The 21,281-nt window shown below is 41.5% G+C and overlaps 1 protein-coding gene across 3 annotated transcripts; it reads right to left on the bottom strand.

The window, feature by feature from the left end:
• Positions 1 to 561: 561 nt before the first annotated feature.
• LOC139474341 (F-box only protein 3-like) lies at positions 562 to 20,544 on the bottom strand. Of its 3 annotated transcripts, none has more exons than XM_071257321.1 (12): positions 20,511 to 20,544; positions 18,299 to 18,493; positions 17,160 to 17,249; positions 15,676 to 15,830; positions 14,670 to 14,787; positions 11,989 to 12,070; positions 10,367 to 10,538; positions 8,956 to 9,040; positions 7,319 to 7,444; positions 5,100 to 5,215; positions 3,238 to 3,351; positions 562 to 1,327 (listed from the first exon to the last, which is right to left on the bottom strand). In XM_071257321.1, exons 2-12 carry the CDS (start codon positions 18,385 to 18,387, stop codon positions 1,221 to 1,223), a joined length of 1,254 nt encoding a protein of 417 aa, XP_071113422.1. In that variant the 5' UTR covers positions 18,388 to 18,493; positions 20,511 to 20,544; the 3' UTR covers positions 562 to 1,220. The 3 variants fall into 3 exon arrangements, with proteins under 3 accessions (XP_071113422.1, XP_071113423.1, XP_071113424.1); XM_071257322.1 differs by lacking the exon at positions 20,511 to 20,544 and adding an exon at positions 20,375 to 20,446; XM_071257323.1 differs by lacking the exon at positions 20,511 to 20,544 and adding an exon at positions 20,330 to 20,348.
• Positions 20,545 to 21,281: the final 737 nt, after the last annotated feature.

Here is a 21,281-nt window from a genome sequence, read left to right as displayed (position 1 = left end):
AAAGATGACTGAAAATATTCTCCAATACAATAAACTGTTTTCGTTTGAATTTGGTTTAAACTATATGTGCCAAGAAGTAAGACGAGTTCTATGGATGAACGTCTTCTTTATTACAATTAGTGCGACGTTTCAGTGTAGATCCTAACACCTTTATCAAGCAAGTCTTACTTCATCACACCAACTTCTAAATGCCACTGAAAGAAGTTATGTGCCAAGAGTTTACTAAGGTAAAAAAACCTACATCAACAGTAACATGTAGTTTTTTTTGTCTCTTTCTTATTGACCAAGATAATCTTGAAACTGAAACACCAAACTGACATGATGGGGTCCAAACATAATAGTTCCCCTTGGAAATTAAGTAGCTTTTCATTATTAGTTATCATTGCTTGAAAATTTCCTCAATTATTTCGCATTTTTTAAATACCTTTCTCTCGATGATAACAACCATTATTCACAACTATGTCTTTAACAAGAGTTTTACCAAAATGGAACAGATCAAACAATTTCCCCCTAAACCCCCCCCCCCCCCCCCCCCCCCCTAAACAGCTCTGTTCAACCCTACACATATTTTCAAGAAGGTCTTGTGTAAATACCAACTTATCAGTGATGTCTGGTTGAACATGACAAATAGGAATCATCAAACAAAAAACAATCAACAAAATAGACACTTTGTGACTGTTGTGTACGAACCAAACCAAAGAAAACAAGATTCTTGAAGCTGGTGTAATCATGACATGAGCATAAGGTACAAGCCACATGCTGAAAGATATATCTGTGGACTCAGATATCACATTCACAGCAACTGTTTGATTGGCATTCTGGAATATCAAAACATCGCCAAATGCAATAAACCAGAAGTTGCTACCATAAAATTGTACATTTTCTTATTGAGTTCACAGTAACAGTACTGTTTTAATCCAGTAAGTACCAGAAATGGAACAGATTCTTGAGCACACATGAATGTCATCTTTGTGTCTCTGTGCCTATGTACAACATGAATCAGCATCTCCGTCTCTGCTGGCTGCTGATCTCCGATCCACATCAGTCCAACCACCTTCGGGTTCCACTCCAGCATCCCCATCCCGACTTTGATATCTCGTCAAAAGCTCGCTACCCATCGTCACTTCGATCGAGACGGGGCCTGGGTGTTCAGATCAGGGAGATTGTGTCCGCAGTTATCCTGCTAAACATCATGCAGCTGAAGGACATTCTGGAGCTATTTACAAATTCTTCTTTCTTTCTTCCACTCTCTCCTTCCGCTGCGCTGACGTTTCGTAAGGCTGACATTTCATGTGAAACACTGGACACTCTATGCGGAATTCGGTGTCTGAAATAACATGTCAAAACAAAGTTGCAAAGCATACTGGTTTGTGTTGGAATCTGATAATTATTAAAACCCCGGATTGGAAGCCAAGAAATCTGTGGCATAGGCTGTATCTTTATGTTAAAGTTTCAGCATGTTGTGCAGAAGAGGCAAGGAGAATAGCTGATAATCCCTCAACTGTGTGTGAGCACATACACAGGCAGACAGACAGACAGACAGACAGACAGACACACGCAGACACCGACACACTTAGAAACACAGACACACACAGATACAGACGGACAGACACAGTGACACAATTGCAGACACAGACACAAACACACACACACAGACACCGACACACACACACAGAAACACAGACAGACGGACAGTGACACACTCGCAGACACCGACACACACACACACACAGAGACACAGACAGACACAGTGACACACTCGCAGACGCACAGGCACCGACACACACACACACACAGAGAAACACAGACACATATACAGACACACCGACACACACACACAGAAACACAGATACACACACAGAGACAAACACAGACACAGTGACACACTCGCAGACGCACACAGAAACACAGACACATAGACAGACACACATACACACACACCTCCCCTCAGTCATGTGCATGCAAGGCTTTATCACAGTTAGTTTATCACAACTTACTCATTATTGGCCCCAAACAAATTCCAAGTTTTCTTTTTCACAAGAACTGAAGCAAACAAAGTGTCTTGGTCAAGCTGTCAATTTTTTTTAGCCTACTTGTTTCAAGGAAAACACCTAACAATACAAAATCTCCCATTACCTCTACATAAATGAAGCACAACTTTAAAAACCTATTTATTTATGAGCAAATAGTGTGTACTTAAATCAACTGAATGGTTAGACGCCAATGACATATGATAGCAGTGGATAACAGGAAATATACAATAATAACAGCGACAAAACCTTTTCCCTACCCTTAAGAAATCTTTGCCAAAAACAGAGTCAATTGTACAATTCAACTATATCATCAACATGTGTTTTTGAATCACTATCAAATAGCGATGATACCTGGAGTTGGTGAAAAGGTGAGTGTATTCTGCACCACTGGTGTACCCATCACAAACACATGCAAAGGCAAGTCAGTCGGTAACAAATGTTATTTTAATTAACAAGCCATGTTAAAAAATGTAATTTCAAGAGCATCATATCTCCTTTCTGTAGTGGTGAATACTCTGGACCCAATAACCAACCTAGCTTCATTCTGTTTCAATTTCATAACCATCACCATCACAAAACAGAACAGAATTCTTGAAATAAACAACCAATCAAAACACATCTTTTGGACACAAGTTTCGCATATATCAAAATCAGTACCTTATCCAAAGCACACTCGACATGGTTAATCAAATTAGAAGACTTTTACAACTTAAACAAGAAAAGAGTTGCATTGCAAAGCACCAATCACTTGCAAGCGATGTACAGCAATTCGCCTTACAAGAGTGCACTAACGTTCAGCCGCTTGCAAGCGAAACAATCGATGGCTGAGGGCACTTCGTACTCAAACGTAAATGGCGGCTGACTTTGACAGCGGAACAAGAAATCCTTGACTGGATCAACCGGGAAATGAGCAAAACTAACATGGAATCATCCTCAGTCTGCTCCATATCTACACAGTAGACTTAAATTTCATCAGCCTCTCCTATTACGTTTTTCATTAAGTCAAGGCAACCAAGCAAGAGTTACACCGCGATTTTGGAAGAGTGCGTAAGCGCTTCAAACTGTTGCAGACACCAGGATGAACGATTAATTTTCTTTCTCTAAGCGATTCACAGCTGACAATACACAACTACAGGAATACCATACAGACCAACTGTCCCTGCCCCAGCGGCACATCGGGCAGTTCCACTGATCTCCAGCTCACCTTTTTCAAGACTTGTCATAGTGAAATAGCCCTTCATGTTGCCATATGTTGTAGGGAATGTCGTTCCACTCTCCCAAGAATATTCCTCTCCAGGAATCAGAACTGGGTTTTCACCTGTATGAACAGAAACTGACATGTAACCATGGCAACTGAATCATGTTTTTACCAGTATCAAAGTTGATACTTTACAGAACCTGGTTTTCACCTGTATCAATAGATACTGACATGTAAACATGGTAACAGAACCAGATTTTCACCTGTGTCAACAAAAACTGACACGTAACCATGGTAACTGAATGATCAGAATCACATTTTATCTGTATCAACAGAAGTTGACATTTAACATAACCAGGTTTTCACCTGTAGCAATAGATACTGACATTTTACCATGGCAACAGAATCAGGTCCTCACCTGTATCAACTAAATGTGACATGTAACCATGACAACCAAACCAGATTTCCACCTGTATCAATAGAAACTCACATGAAACCATGGCAACGGAATCAGTTTTCACCTATGTCGACTGAATGACACTGACAGCCAGCTCAAAGTGATCTTAGCACCATGACTGTCTTATATTCCTGGGTGCCCTTGTACAAAGCGATCTTAGCGCTTAGGTGATTGTAACTCTCATACCTTAACATAGACATACGACAGTCTTATCACTAAGTTTGTTTTGTACAAAGGTACCCTGCACCTTAAGACAGTCTTAGTGTTAAGATAGTTTAGTCCAACTGAGCCCTCAGCACAATCATTGTCAGGAAAACATGGAGAAATCAATAACATCAAAATCCTAATAAATGGTTCATACAGAATTTCAGTCAAAAAAGTCTTGGCCTTTTCAAGGATCCATCCCCTAAATTCAATGCCAAGCAAATAAAAACATTTTATCACACTTGCCCCAAAAGGATTAAATGTAAAGTACCATGCTTCTGGCCCTTCCAAACAATCTGTAACAAATTCAGGTATAACTGAGTCTAACTGAAGGGAGATAACTCTATGGTTACTAACGACAATAATGTTAGACTGGGCTCTTGTCTACCTATATGAATAGACAGGTGGTGGCCAATTTCTCACAGGGTGTGATTGGAGGACACTAAACACAAAACTCACTGGTCCTTTGTATCCAATGTTAACAAATGACATCCTATGTGAAGTCTGTTTGTGAGACTACAATTGCTCTCGCTACACTTAACCAGAGCAGAAACGTTTGCTGTAATTATTAACGTCCCAAACAAATTAATTGCTTGAATACTTTCAAGGTGTAGACATGATGTCATGTTTATAGAAGTCAAAGTACAGTACCCATGTATGCTCGTAACTGGCAATGGTACAGATTTGTCCTACTAATTTGGGCTGCCACCTGTTGGCCAGAAGCTGAAAGCTTTCCTCATGTCCCAGCAGTGGAACCAGCTGACAAACATGTTCATGTTTTCTTCTAAGTTTTTACAAGATTTTAATAAGATTTTTCTTAACCATAAAAACATACATGTCTTTTAAAGTTATTGACTTCAGAGGGTGCTTGGTCCAGAAAATTGAAGGTCTTTTCAAGAGTAATTCTAATTCAAGGCCTGCACAGGGGTGTTCACCTTCCTTTTTCAATAAAAAACAACAACATTTAACTGAATCATTGGTTTGGTTTGGTTTGTTTGTTGTTTAACGCCGCACTCATCAATATTCCAGCTATATGACGGCGGTCTGTACATAATTGAGTCTGCACCAGACAATGTGATATGTTTGCAACAATATGAAGAAGACTACAAAATGCAAATGGGGTCACATATTGATTACATTCACCTCGCTTGTTGCATACCCTTTAATAATTCAGGTGAACAAGTCAACCATGACTACAAATACGCACCTACAACTCCTGGCCCCTCCACAATTTCCTCATTACCATCCATGTCGGTCATGGACCAGTACCGTGACAACAGCTGACAGGACTCATACACGGGGGCATCGTCATGCATCTTCATCCTTCAAACAAACACACTGTGTCATACAGGTAGCGCTTCTTATCATACTGCACACATGAGGAGAATATTAATTAATCAGAGTGTAAATTACTTGTGATGTCTCGCTAAGGTGCTAAGGTGGGTACTTATGTTAGTCTGTTGAGGTACAAGAAGTTTTTGAGGGTAGCAAGGTGCTAAGGTTGGTACTTACGTTATTCTGTAGACATAGAAGAAGCTCGGGGATGCACAGTATAAAGGAGAGAGTTAAGATTTTCTTTGTTTGTCAGAAGGTGATCTCAATTTGTTACCATGTGCCTGATGTGAGGAGCGTTCCTAACATCTGTCTTGTCAGTCTTGCCCAATATTAATCTATAGAAGAAGCTCGGGGATGCACAGTACTTACGATATTCTTTAGATGTAGAAGAAGCTCGGGGATGCACAGTACTTATGTTATTCTGTAGACGTAGAAGAAGCTCAGGGATGCACAGTACTTATGTTATTCTGTAGACATAGAAAAAGAGGCTCGGGGATGCACAGTACTTACGTTATTCTGTAGACGTAGAAGAAGCTCGGGGATGCACAGTACTTACGTTATTCTGTAGACGTAGAAGAAGCTCGGGGATGCACAGTACTTATGTTATTCTGTAGACGTAGAAGAAGCTCGGGGATGCACAGTACTTACGTTATTCTGTAGACATAGAAGAAGCTCGGGGATGCACGGTACTTACGTTATTCTGTAGACATAGAAGAAGCTCGGGGATGCACGGTACTTACGTTATTCTGTAGACGTAGAAGAAGCTCGGGGATGCACAGTACTTACGTTATTCTGTAGACGTAGAAGAAGCTCGGGGATGCAAGGTACTTATGTTATTCTGTAGACGTAGAAGAAGCTCGGGGATGCACAGTACTTACGTTATTCTGTAGACGTAGAAGAAGCTCGGGGGATGAACGGTAATAACATTATTCTGTAGACATAGAAGAAGCTCGGAGATGCACAGTACTTATGTTTTTCTGTAGACGTAGAAGAAGCTCGGGGATGCACAGTACTTACGTTATTCGGTAGACATAGAAGAAGGGTTCTGTCTTTATTTGTCCTCGTTACAAGAAACATGTTACCTAGTTATGTTTGGCTGCACGTAAACAGACAAGTTATACATAAACATCACCTTCAAAATAAATTAAACACGCTAGCATTTTAAAGCAAGACCTCTGTTTTTACTTTCTCGATGTTTGGATTCGTGTCTCAAATATCCTAGTTGGTAGATAGGAAAAAAAAATAAAGCAGAGAGTTAAGATTTTCTTTGTTTGTCAGAAGGTGATCTCAATTTGTTACCATGTGCCTGATGTGAGGAGCGTTCCTAACATCTGTCTTGTCAGTCTTGCCCAATATTAATCTATAGAAGAAGCTCGGGGATGCACAGTACTTATGTTATTCTGTAGACGTAGAAGAAGCTCGGGGATGCACAGTACTTATGTTATTCTGTAGACATAGAAAAAGAGGCTCGGGGATGCACAGTACTTACGTTATTCTGTAGACGTAGAAGAAGCTCGGGGATGCACAGTACTTACGTTATTCTGTAGACGTAGAAGAAGCTCGGGGATGCACAGTACTTATGTTATTCTGTAGACGTAGAAGAAGCTCGGGGATGCACAGTACTTACGTTATTCTGTAGACATAGAAGAAGCTCTGGGATGCACGGTACTTACGTTATTCTGTAGACATAGAAGAAGCTCGGGGATGCATGGTACTTACGTTATTCTGTAGACGTAGAAGAAGCTCGGGGATGCACGGTACTTACGTTATTCTGTAGACGTAGAAAAAGCTCGGGGATGCACAGTACTTACGTTATTCTGTAGACGTAGAAGAAGCTCGGGGGATGAACGGTAATAACATTATTCTGTAGACATAGAAGAAGCTCGGAGATGCACAGTACTTATGTTTTTCTGTAGACGTCGAAGAAGCTCGGGGATGCACAGTACTTACGTTATTCGGTAGACATAGAAGAAGCTCGGGGGATGCACAGTACTTACATTACTCTGTAGATGTAGAAGAAGCTCGGGGGATGCACAGTACTTACGTTATTCTGTAGACGTAGAAGAAGCTCGGGGGATGCACAGTACTTACGTTATTCTGTAGACGTAGAAGAAGCTCGGGGGATGAACGGTGCTGAGGTCTGGCATAAAGCACGAGCCTGCCTTCACTGTGAACATGCCTCTTGTCACACTCACACAGTCAGGTACATCTAGAAACCTGTAACACAAACAACACATGCTAAAATGTTTACGCTTCATTCTTCTACTCTGACATGTATAAAGACATGATGATCACTGAGGAGGAACCACATCTCAAGAGTCCTGGCATAACTGTCCCAGGGTTCTGTCTTTATTTGTCCTCGTTACAAGAAACATGTTACCTAGTTATGTTTGGCTGCACGTAAACAGACAAGTTATACATAAACATCACCTTCAAAATAAATTAAACACGCTAGCATTTTAAAGCAAGACCTCTGTTTTTACTTTCTCGATGTTTGGATTCGTGTGTCAAATATCCTAGTTGGTAGATAGGAAAAAAAATAACGCAGAGAGTTAAGATTTTCTTTGTTTGTCAGAAGGTGATCTCAATTTGTTACCATGTGCCTGATGTGAGGAGCGTTCCTAACATCTGTCTTGTCAGTCTTGCCCAATATTAATCTATGGTACACACAATTACTATTTTCATAACTTAGGACAGACCTATTTTTTATCGTGTATTACAGATCCGCCTGACAGAATTTTCCCTCATTTCGAAAAAAATTATAATATTTTTTTAATAATTTGCCAACACAAAAACATTGATGGATTTCTCAATGGAAGGGAAGCAACTCTTCCGCAATTGTCACCTGCCATCAACAGACATGAGACACGGGTTTTACACTCGATGTCTGCTGTATCTCTTCCAATCAAATCATGTCTTGCTCATTACTGTCGTATGCACATTTTTCAATAACTGAAAATGGCGCCTAGTTGGGTCCGGTTGCGGTTTGTCAAATTGTATTTATTGGCATTTCTTGTATGGTTTTGCACAATGTTGACAGAGTGCTTTATCCTAATGGACACAAAAAACAACAACAGTTATCTAATTCAGAAAGTACCAGAAATGAAGAATACTTCCACAGATATAGTCTGGAAGGTAATTTAAGGTACCAATGTTTACCACAATATCTGAAAAACTATCGGACCTACTCCCGTCAAAGTGGGTATGAGATTATCAAACAGTCATACATAACTGGATATTACATTTAAAGACAATCGGTGCATGAATAAAATATCTGTCTATTTAGCTATCACTATATTTCATCAACAACCAGACCTGTTTGTCACGGGTGGAACGAGCATTCATTGAAACATAATGCTACCCCTGCGTCACAGGGCCATATGACACAGTTGAACCAATCAACTCAACTCGAAATGTTGCATGGGAATCACGCACGCCATATACGGTGTTAGCGTTTGGCGTCTCAATGTGAGGATTCCCGTGCACCCTTTCGAGTTGAGTTGATTGGTTCAACTGTGTGTCATATGGCCCTGGCCCCATTTTTTTCACTCCTATATCCAGAAAGTACCCATATTAATTCAAAGAATTAAAATTGCCTCATATAAAATATGTTAGGGTTGGCAGAATCAACAAACCAATTCAGTAACGTTAAGGCAAAATTCCACTCCTGTGTATTGCAGCACACCAGCGAACTGCACGTTTGTTCCGACAGATTACATAGTACAGACCTGAAATGACAGCCCCTGATTCTGTAGAAGATTTCCTTGTCCATAATCTCTGCTAGCTCCTCCAGCCATTCCGTGTAGTTGTTGCCTGTCATACAAACATGAAGCCATTTCATATGTATATACTGTTGGGCTGATCATGGAGTATTGTTTGTTTGTTACTTAACTCAGCACAGCAATATCCCAGGCTATATACGTACAGCCTTTACATCATCGTCTGTACCAGACAATCCAGTGATTGATGTAATTAGCAGTGTTCAACATAATCAGGGTAAGATAACACGTAATCCACTAAGTCCTCGAGCATGTCCACCTGATCCATATACCGTAGTCACCCCTGGTCACAAACAAAGTGCCTTGCGACATATTCTAAACCAGAATTGGTGCAGGTCATAAAATAACAAAGACAAAGTAATACAAAGAAAACACTATCAAAATCTTATCATGCTTATGTTGAGAACAAATGTTCAAGGGATCTTTTACTCAATAGAAATATAGAGACAGCTGAGTTTAGTGGGCGAGTTTAACGCCAGTTTGAACAGTAATTCAGGTAAAACATCAAAACTCATTATGGCGTGTATAATGCGCACCCCCTTTGACACAGCTGTTTTTTTGGAAAAAAAAGTGTGCACTATACTCAAGAAAATACAGTATATCACGGTGTGTAAGCTTGATGTTGGAGGAAAACTAAATTACATAAACATATGTCCAAAATGAGAATATTTACAGTCAAACAGTTTTTTTATTAATTTTTCAACATTAAGGATAGATTCCGTGGCATAGCAAGAAAAACAACTACCGTATTCTATGTAATAAGCTCCCCGCTCAAATAAGTGCCCATTGCAATGTTTGTCAATATATTGGCTAGTGAACAATTCCAATTAGCACCCATGGGCGGATACAGTTTATTTGAAAAGGGGGGTGCACAATTAAGATCTATTTATTATCTTTGGTGGTAATTTATACAGAAATATAGATTATTTTCGAAATAAAAAGTGCGCACCCCCCCTCTGTATCCGCCCATGGCACCCCTTTCGACTGATCAATGTACACAAGACTTACTTATTCGATTATAATATGTGTGTTATATGCATCCTTAATTATGGGCAATTAAAATACATCTGCCATATATAAACATTTCAGGCTGACAGCATAAACCACGAAATTTACAATCTTTCAACTGTGGTTTTTCACCAAAATAATATTCTAATAAGAAGAGCCCCCTATTTCTAATATTGAGAGTGCTCTGGGCGCTTATTATGTCGAAAACGGTAAATCTTTGAAGAAGAGGGCCCACTTGAACACAGCATTCAAGGCACTCTGCCCATCATGACTCACATCCTTTAACATTGACTGACATTAGTCAATTTATTCACTGGGTCAAAAACTACAATCTACATATATTCAAACAAACCACATATGAAGGCATCCAGATCATCGTCTTTCGAATCTTCATCTGCACAGGGGAAGAATATCTGGCCATTGGGAATGCCAAACTCGTCCCTGAAGCTCATCAGCTGGCACCGCTGTGTCATGCAGCAGTAGGTGATGGGCGTGCACCCAGGGAGGGGGGCATCGTCCTTAACCTGCCAAGAAGCATTGATGACACGTCTTATCTTACATTAAAATACTATCTTCTGACTGGAGCTGGCAAATATTTTCCTTGTTTCCATGTTGGTGTAGCAGCCATAAAATTTCTGAGTCCCGTGATGGGATTCGAACCACGAACCTTCTGATCCGAGGTTGGACGCCTTGTCCACATGACCAAAGAGGTTAACACCGTCAGCAAGCTGACAAGGTAAGGATGTCATCTGTTGGATGACTCCACGCCCTGCTACATACTCCCCCGTCAACAGAAGGCACGTCCCGGGCCGCATAGTAGGGAACTGAGGCTTATTTTGCTCAAATTTAATATGAAAGTGCTCAGCTCCACGTTGGGTGCCAATGTAGCGGCCATAAAAGTTCCGAGTCCCTTGATGGGATTCGAACCACGGACCTTCTGATCTGAGGTCGGATGCCTAGTCCTCATGACCAAAGAGGTTAACCCCGTCAGCAAGCTGACAAGGTAAGTATGTCATCCGTGGGATGACTCCACGCCCTGCTACATTAGTATGAATTTCATGTAACCTGCTGAGAAATCAATCAGTACATGTTAGGTAACTTACTTATTTCATTGAGTTTCAGGAATGTACCGATGTCTATCCGAATGCACTGGGTAAAGGGAAGTAACTTGGTCATTACTCGGTCTGTGATGAGTTTTGTTAACTGAGTGAAACTGAGGACATATATTCTGGGCCTGTACAAATGATCATTGGTAAGGTAAATATGTTGTTAACCGATCCCTCAGGGCATATGGTGTGATGTACAGTGTGTGTGAGCCTATGACCTATGGTTTGAACACAGGGTATGTCACGCCATATATACATCGAGATCAGTTGACAATGAACTTACTGACATTCATAATGTTTCAATACATTTCTCCATCATCCGTGACAACATGGCAGCCTTGTGGTGTGTTTCTATTTAGCGCAGACTAAATCAACTTCATGTTTCAAAATAGCGCAGACTAAATCAACTTCATGTTTCAAAACAGCGCAGACCAAATCTTGGTCAGTACACCAAGCAGCAGAATGCAAAATCAAAAAAATGTTTTCAAATCTAAATGAAGGTGTTAATATAAATACAACCAAATGATATCTTAAAAAGACACATTGTTTTCACCTCTGTGATACATTTGTCCATAAAACAAGAAACATACATGTCTCTGGCTTTAATGAACTGTAATCTAACATACATTTTCTTCCCTTTGAAACATTAAACCACAAGTGTAAATATTGTCTGTTGTAAATGGATCTAATAAAGGCCCACCTGCCCAAAACAATCTTAGCACTACAACTGCCCTCGTCTTTATGTTTGAGTATGGGAGTTATCATGGTTATGATTATCAAAATGCAAAGATTGCTTCGTGCAAGTGGACCAATGAGACTATTTCAAACTGCTTCACCTAAGAATCAATATGTACGAATGGAAACTTACAGAGAAATTCTCAGCAATAGTTTTGCAATCCAAGAGTTTTTCTGATCTGAAGTGAGTTGATATTGCAATACAGCCAAGCAACCTGAAAAACACAAGTATTGGTGGAACACTGACTGTGGACTGCGATTAGGTCTTGGATAGGGACCGGTACAATCCCGTTTTTTGAAAGTGATTAGGTCTTGAATGGGGACTGGTGGAATTCTGACTGTGGACTGCGATTAGGTCATGGATGGGGACTGGTGGAACACTGACTGTGGACTGCGATTAGGTCGTGGATGGGGACTGGTGGAACACTGACTGTGGACTGCGACTAGGTCGTGGATGGGGACTGGTGGAACACTGACTTTGGACTGCGACTAGGTCTTGGATGGGGACTGGTGGAACACTGATTGTGGACTGTGATTAGGTCTTGGATGGGGACTGGTGGAACACTGATTGTGGACTGCGACTAGGTCGTGGATGGGGACTGGTGGAACACTGACTGTGGACTGCGGTTAGGTCTTGGATGGGATCTGGTGGAACACTGACTGTGGACTGCGATTGGGTCGTGGATGGGGACTGGTGGAACACTGACTGTGGACTGCGATTAGGTTGTGGATGGGGACTAGTGGAACACTGACTGTGGACCATGATTAGGTCGTGGATGGGGACTGGTGGAACACTGACTTTGGACTTTGATTAGGTCGTGGATGGGGACTGGTGGAACACTGACTGTGGACTGCGATTAGGTCGTGGATGGGGACTAGTGGAACACTGACTGTGGACCATGATTAGGTCATGGATGGGGACTGGTGGAACACTGACTGTGGACTGCGATTTGGTCGTGGATGGGGACTAGTGGAACACTGACTGTGGACTGCGATTAGGTCGTGGATGGGGACTGGTGGAACACTGACTTTGGACTGCGACTAGGTCGTGGATGGGGACTGGTGGAACACTGACTGTGGACCATGATTAGGTCATGGATGGGGACTGGTGGAACACTGATTGTGGACTGTGATTAGGTCGTGGATGGGGACTGGTGGAACACTGACTTTGGACTGCGACTAGGTCGTGGATGGGGACTGGTGGAACACTGACTGTGGACCATGATTAGGTCGTGGATGGGGACTGGTGGAACACTGACTGTGGACCATGATTAGGTCTTGGATGGGGATCTGGTGGAACACTGACTTTGGACCATGATTAGGTCGTGGAAGGGGACTGGTGGAACACTGACTGTGGACCATGATTAGGTCGTGGATGGGGACTGGTGGAACACTGACTTTGGACTGCGATTAGGTCGTGGATGGGGACTGGTGGAACACTGACTTTGGACTGCGACTAGGTCGTGGATGGGGACTGGTGGAACACAGACTGTGGACCATGATTAGGTCGTGGATGGGGACTGGTGGAACACTGACTGTGGACTGTGATTAGGTTGTGGATGGGGACTGGTGGAACACTGACTGTGGACCATGATTAGGTCATGGATGGGGACTGGTGGAACACTGATTGTGGACTGTGATTAGGTCGTGGATGGGGACTGGTGGAACACTGACTTTGGACTGCGACTAGGTCGTGGATGGGGACTGGTGGAACACTGACTGTGGACCATGATTAGGTCGTGGATGGGGACTGGTGGAACACTGACTGTGGACTGTGATTAGGTCTTGGATGGGGATCTGGTGGAACACTGACTTTGGACCATGATTAGGTCGTGGATGGGGACTGGTGGAACACTGACTGTGGACCATGATTAGGTCGTGGAAGGGGACTGGTGGAACACTGACTGTGGACCATGATTAGGTCGTGGATGGGGACTGGTGGAACACTGACTGTGGACTGCGATTAGGTCGTGGATGGGGACTGGTGGAACACTGACTTTGGACTGCGACTAGGTCGTGGATGGGGACTGGTGGAACACTGACTGTGGACCATGATTAGGTCGTGGATGGGGACTGGTGGAACACTGACTGTGGACTGCGATTAGGTCGTGGATGGGGATCCCCATACAAGAAATGGTTTGGGTTTGACCGTGTTTCATTAGAATCTCATCCCATACGATCATGACAGGGTTCTATGCTCACATAGTAGCCAATGGTTTGCCTGCACCAATGATATTGCCATGACACTGGTGACACACTTACGTTGATGTGTCATGACATGTGGATATTTATTTCTTTGATAGGATGTTTATATTTTACACTAAAATCATTGATTTCTTTAAACTAAACGGTATGAAAAGGACCCTTTCTGGATCAACTAAATCTGAATTGTTCAAGATACAAGCAAACCATTTACATGTCATCACATAATTAATGACCTGTGTTCTTATGAATGAGAATTACAATTCTTTTTTTTTAAACACGCAAAAAAATAAACACCAAAATGTATGGCAAAAACATCATGAGCCAACTGCCAATTCTAGAAGTTGGCAGTAAGAATTTTCCTAATATCTGAAAATGAACAAATGCTTGGCTAAAGCTGAATTTCTTAGGTGTTGGTAAAGACATGGACACATTTGCCTCAAAAGTTTATAAATTCTTTGAGGCATACTCCTATACTAGATCATGTCCAAATTTTGCAAGTGACAGAAAGAAAACATGTCAGATGTCATTCATGTAAACATATAAAACGAGCTCTTAATGTTTCCCATAACTTGAAAATATCCTGAGCAGCTTGTACAAGAAGCCACTTACCCTGGCCCAGCCCCTTGTTTCTGTCCATTATAAATCTTCAGGGAACACCTCATATCATCGGGGAAACGGCAGCCCAGTTTATTCTCTGCCTCCCGTAACTGTTCCTCAGTGGCTGGAGCTGAAAATTCAGAAAGCAGCATCATAGGATCATCTTTGCTGATAGAATTTCTGATGTGACTGGGCAGATAAACTTGGATTAAAGTATAGTCGGGTCCCTACTTCCGTGTTTCTTTCCATGTTATAGCGCTCAAAATAGGGAATGGATCTCGTAGCCAACCAGAATAGTGCTTCAGTGTGTAGATAATTGTGCCATTGTGTGGTTTTAGTCTCTCAAGCACACACACAGACACACATACGGACACCCACACACAGACACGCACGTACACTGACATGCACGCACACAGAGACAGGCATGTACAGACACACACAGAAGCACATTGATACATAACACACACAAACACACAGAGAAACACACACACACAGACAGACATGTACAGACACACACAGAAGCACATTGATACAGAACACACACAAACACACAGAGAAACACACACACACAGACAGACATGTACAGACACACAGAAGCACATTGATACAGAACACACACAAACACACAGAGAAACACACACACACAGACAGACATGTACAGACACACACAGAAGCACATTGATACAGAACACACACAAACACACAGAGAAACACACACACAGATACACACAGAGACAGACATGTACAGACACACACAGAAGCACATTGATACAGAACACACAGAAACACACACAAACACACAGATACAGACATACATACACAGAGAGAGAGAGAAACACACACACAGATACACACAGAGACAGACAGACATGCATGCACACACAGACAGACACACATTAATAGACAACACACACATTAATACATAACACACACACAGACAGACACACACACATACACTGACACACACCACCACACACACACACACGCAAGAAAGGCAACTTGGCATCCTGGGACTTACGCAGGAGCGAGCCAGTGATGACCTTGTCATACTTCTTCAGGTAGCCCATGATCTTGTTCCATGCTGTGCGAATCTTTGGGTAGACACCAAGGACATCGCCATAGTTTCCATAATACTTGACAAACAACTCCTTCCATGAACTTTCCTCAGGGCATCTGTCAGAAGAAATACCCAGAGATATAAGAAGTTCCACAGAAACATAGAGACATCCGGAAATGATCTGGAAACACAGAGATGCATAGAGGAGGAGTTTCCATGGAAATAGAGGTACATCAGGAAGTTCCTGGAAGTGATCTTACAAAATTTTGGTTCAGGTGACATAAAAATATAAGAAAAAGGGCTGAAATTAAAACACTAAAGGATACTGGGGAACGAGTGGCCAAGTCGTCTAAGGTGCCGCGATTTGCCGTGCTCGTGAGTTTCACCGAGGTGGTAAACATCTGAGGCCTGCATCACTTAGGGCTTTCCTCGAACATTGAGCTGACACGCCCTGACGTAACTGGAATACTGTTAAAAGCGGCATTAAACTCAACTCACTCACTTACTCACCAAAGGATACTATTCTATACTTTTTTCATTACTGAAATTAGTTAATAGATGCAGTGAGAAGAAAACAAGATGTTAATTTCCTTAGATTCCTTTCAGTGTATCCATAGAGAAGGTATACAAAGTGGAGCCCCGACATTACAAGTATATTGCTGCTTGATAAAACTTGATCTGAACCTTGATCTCAATAGAATGACCTGCGTATGGCGTCTTGTCTATGGAACATCTTGTCTATGGAACAGTCAGTTGTTTACCACTTCAGTGAAACCCATGAGCACGGGTATGGTGCTGACAAACCTAGAAACATAATCAGGGCAAACCCGGTTTTCGAACTCATGATCCTAGGTTTCTGACATGCCCAAGGGACACAACTCCGTACAGTGAATTGCACAGCCTACGATGTCCGGGCCACCTGTGTTAATGTGACATCATACTGATTTGTCAGACATATAAGCTCCCCCCCTGAAAGTCCCTGTCAAAGTCTAGTATTCTAGTCAAGGACCAATGCATATATAGATAGTCCAATCAAGAGAACACTGTACAAAATCAACATCCGGATTCTGAAATCCATTCCATTCCATGAATACTGGACTGTTATATATGATAGACGATGGGAATATGTACAATGCGTCCTACATCAGATGCTACTTATTTGCGTACCCGTGTAGATCCGGAGTAGAATAGGTCTTCAGCAACCCATGCTTACCGTAAAAGGCAACTAACGGGAATGGGTGGTCAGGCTTGCTGACTTGGTTGATGCATGTCATCGATCCCAATTCCGTGGATCGATGCTCATAATATCAATCACTGGATTGTCTGGTCCAGACTTGATTATTTACAGACCGTTGTCATGGTATAGCTGGAATATTGTTGAGTGCGGCGTTAAACAACAAACCAACCAAGCAACCAACCTATTTGTGAGCAGAGGTAAGACTTACTCCTGCAGCAAGAAACATTTGTCACACTGTGTCTTCCAGAGAGAGTCATCAGCAGTAACACTGTGGAACAGGCTGTTGACGAAGGACAAGCTGAAACAACAGAGATGGAAACAAATTTGTTTTTTAGTGCGCTACAGGGCACTCATTTAAAGTGATCAGGTGGTCTCTTCCGACTCTAAATGTGACAGCAAGAGAAATACTTTTGCGCCATCTTCAACATCGTGAATCTCACTTCACCATGAAGGAGATGGGTATTAAGGAGTTGATAGTAAGAAAGTTTGCCCCTTCTTTTTAACTGAACACAACCAACCAGGTGACACACAACCAATCGCGATTCGCTGTGCAGAGTTGCGTCCCTTGGGCACGCCAGAAACCTATGATTGTGGGTTCGAATCCTGGTACACCCCGATTATGTTTCTAGGTTTGTCAGCACCATACCCGTGCTCATTGGCTTCACCGAGGTGGTAAACGTCTGAGACCTGCATCACTTCAGGCTTTCCTCCCACATTAAGCTGACACGCCGTGATATGACTGGAATACTGTTAAAAGCGGCATTAAACCCAACTCACTCACTCACAACCAATCAGGTGACACAACCAGCTATGTGACCATGGTAACATGCAACCACTCGGGTGACACAACCAGCTATGTAACCATGGTAACACACAACCATGAGATAACATAACCAGCTTGTAACCATGGTAACACACAAGCAAGGTGACACAACAAGCAATGTAACCATGGTAACACACAACCACACAGGTGACACAACCAGCTATGTAACCATGGTAACACAAAACCAACAATGTGACACAACCAGCTATGTATCCATGGTAACACACAACCAACCAGGTGACACACAACCAACCATACAGGTGACACAGTGTAAGCATATAATCCTCAGTTATTAACATGCTGAAATCCCCACAGGAAGACAAGCACATGGTAAATCGAACTTATTCTACCATGGAATTCCTGGAGGGAGACAAGCATGAGGAACATTAGACTTTTGCTTCTGTGAATCCCTACAGGGAGACAAGATACAGGACATCCATACTGTAGGGAATGACACAAACCTAACTTAACCCAAAATTCCCATGTGCACACCTAACCCAATGTCTGATAGGAACCCTACTCACTTGATCAGGTCTTTGTGGTTTACATGTTGAAACACCTGCAGAAGTATCTCAGACGGCAAGTGCATCAGAGTGGACGACTCACAGGCCATTCCAGCATAAGTTCTTCTGCCTAGAAACTTGTACTAGTCCTCATAGCTAACACAGAGTCAATGAGTCATTTCATCCATCATGGCATCATCCAACAAACTGCTGCACCTGCAATGTACCGTAATTATAACAACAAATATGTCACAAGAAATAAACGTGGTCGTGGTCGTTGTTTATCGTACAATAAAGCCTGGCAGGGAGAATAAACCACAGTCCCGAGTGGTTTATTCTCCCTACAGTGTTTTATTATACCATAAACAACGACCATGAGTTGATTATTTCTTATATGAGATATCAAAATTATGTACAGCCTCTATAAGGATGTCAGTAAAAAAACTGCTTCAAAAATATTTACCTGTATGATGACTCCCAGAACAGAATCTGATCTTGGCAATGTCGGACAAGACAATTTGACCACATGAACAGTGGGGGTAAAATTTAGTCTTTCTTACATATTCTCACAATTTTCATGACGTTTATCTGTACCTTTTCTCCCAATACCGATTGTCGTATCTCTCTCACTTTTGGAAGCGATCATTCAACCATTGCGTTTATCTACATTGCACAGCTACATCCATAAACAACTCACAAGACACTTCCCTCTAAAAAATAGAGTCGTCCAATTTACGAGGCTTATTTGAATATCCAGAAATGACATCATTACAGAACAATGTTTTATCGTGAAATAAACCATGCCTCGTGCTTCATCCTGTTCATTGATGTTCCCGATTTATCACATAGCCATCTTACTTAAATGAAAATATAAAGCTCTCCTGGTATCAGCAGTTACTTTCAATCGTTTCAAATTGGAATGATATTACCAATTGGTAGCCTTGTGGTTAAAGCGTTAGCTCATCACACCCAAGACCCGGGTTCGATTCCTGACATGGGTACAAAGTGTGAAGCCCATTTCTGGTGTCCCCCGCCATGATATTGCTGGAATATTGCTACAAGCGGTGTAAAACTATACTCACTCACTATTACCCATTATTTCTCAATCCTTTTCGCTCCATTTTAGAAAAATACACTGATAACAACTGCCGTCTTAGAAAACCAAAATTGTTGAATGAAGTTAACTTCAGCTTTGACATCGTTTCTCCAGTGACATCCTTACACCACAATAAGATTCAAATAATGTCGACAAAGTGGTCAGGATGATATTGGATTAACAACACAATGGTAGGGTTGAAGTGATATTTGCCCTAGTGACTAGTGTACATACAGCTGTTATGAACTCATGCAGTTATTTCTAACTCAGTGGCTAATAAGTAATCTTGAGTGAGTGAGTTAAAATTTAACGTCACATAGGCAATATTTCATCCATATTGTGACTAGAACATTAATAATAAATGAATAAAAACCTGTCATCGACGGACAGTATAATAACTAGATCTAGACTATCACAGTTTAAAGTAAAACTAGTTGCGAACAATTAAAAGAAAAACCTATGATTCAACAATACATTATAAAAACAGGCTGATAAGTACTATAACTGAACAAAATAAATATTGTTCAAGATACACTCAATCATTTTTTTTCACGTTTTGCAGATTAAAACCATAGGCTTATGTCGTTTTTAGTTTAAGTCCTATCATATGACAATCATGATAGCCTATGTGACACACGTTTATGTCTAAAAACATTCTACTACCATGTTGCGGGCATTTTTTTTATTAATACCAACGTTGGTCAACACATAGTGAGAAAAATAATATTACTGAACAAAAACAATACTTTTCATGATACATGCATTCATTGACTGAATTGGTTTTATGTTTTGCAGACTAAAATGTCGTTTTCAGTTCAATTCATTTATGACAAACATGACATGACACACGCTTTTATAGCAAAACTTTCCACTGTTAAGTCGCATGAAAATCTTTTATTAATACCAACGTGGATCTATATATATAAAGCAACAGCTCAAACGCGAATGACTGACACCTTGTAACCCCCACATTGTGATATCACAGTGACAGGGTCGTGTACGTATTTATGCAGCTATTCAGTGAGCGACATCGATTGACTGACTCTTCTCCGAAATCAAGTCAGGGTCTCGACTGCACTGAACGGTGGAATTCTGAGTAATGTCGAAATGAGTAAGCGACCTTCGTAACGTACATACCTGGGAAATCCAAATCGATGATGTGGAATCAAAAATAGTACACAAATAGACAGTTATCTTCCCTTCTGTCAATGCCATTGTGTTCGTAGACCGGTTCCCGTTCGTTCCTACGACAGACTGGGACAGACTGTAAGGAAATGCAACAGCAGCGACACCAAGCGGAGGATCCGGGAACCAGCCTATTGCATTCGCCGCCAGTCGCATCATTCTGTAATCTACACGACCATTCGTGATGAACTCGTGCTATTCCGGGAAAGTTCTCTTGTTCACTGGTCTCTGCCACACAAGTCCCCGAACCATATTATTTTCCTTCCACCCAACCCTCTCTGTAATGCTATACGTCTAAAAGAAGCAAGTCTAGATTTTCCACAGATGTAAACGTCCCATCTCACTGGGACACCCTTTCGAATTGTGTTTTTCAATATTATTTATTTTCAGAGATTAAGCGTTATTCTACGCCTCAGCTCACGATCAGCCCCTTCATGGATTATTCTCCCTGCAGTTTTTCAGTATACGATAAACAAGTCAACTCGTCCTCTATTTCTTTAATAAGGCTAATTTAATAAGGCTTACATGTTCATATTAACGATCTCCTTTTTGCATGGGTGAGCAAGGGTCTCTGAGCAACACCCAAATTGTTGTGTTTACAGATATGGACAAGTATTGACAGACACAAACCCATAACAGCAAGGTATTGTTTTGTCATTGTTTTGATGAAAAAAAGTGACGTGAAAAATATGAATGACCTAGCTGTTGGTATTTCTTGAAGCT

The sequence above is a fragment of the Haliotis cracherodii genome, unplaced genomic scaffold (assembly GCF_022045235.1).
Source record: "Haliotis cracherodii isolate W230 unplaced genomic scaffold, xgHalCrac1.p SCAF_3, whole genome shotgun sequence".
Taxonomy (NCBI): Eukaryota; Metazoa; Mollusca; class Gastropoda; order Lepetellida; family Haliotidae; genus Haliotis; species Haliotis cracherodii.
This window is presented reverse-complemented; position numbering and strand designations above follow the sequence as displayed.

Excerpts from the sequence above, each read along its gene's own strand:
- LOC139474341 (XM_071257321.1), bottom strand. The coding sequence starts at position 18,387 with ATGGCCTGTGAGTCGTCCACTCTGATGCACTTGCCGTCTGAGATACTT. Across the intron at positions 14,788-15,675 it reads CATCACTGGCTCGCTCCTGC|CTCCAGCCACTGAGGAACAG; the intron begins GTAAGTCCCAGG and ends CTGAATTTTCAG. Across the intron at positions 9,041-10,366 it reads TCTGGATGCCTTCATATGTG|GCAACAACTACACGGAATGG; the intron begins GTTTGTTTGAAT and ends TTTGTATGACAG.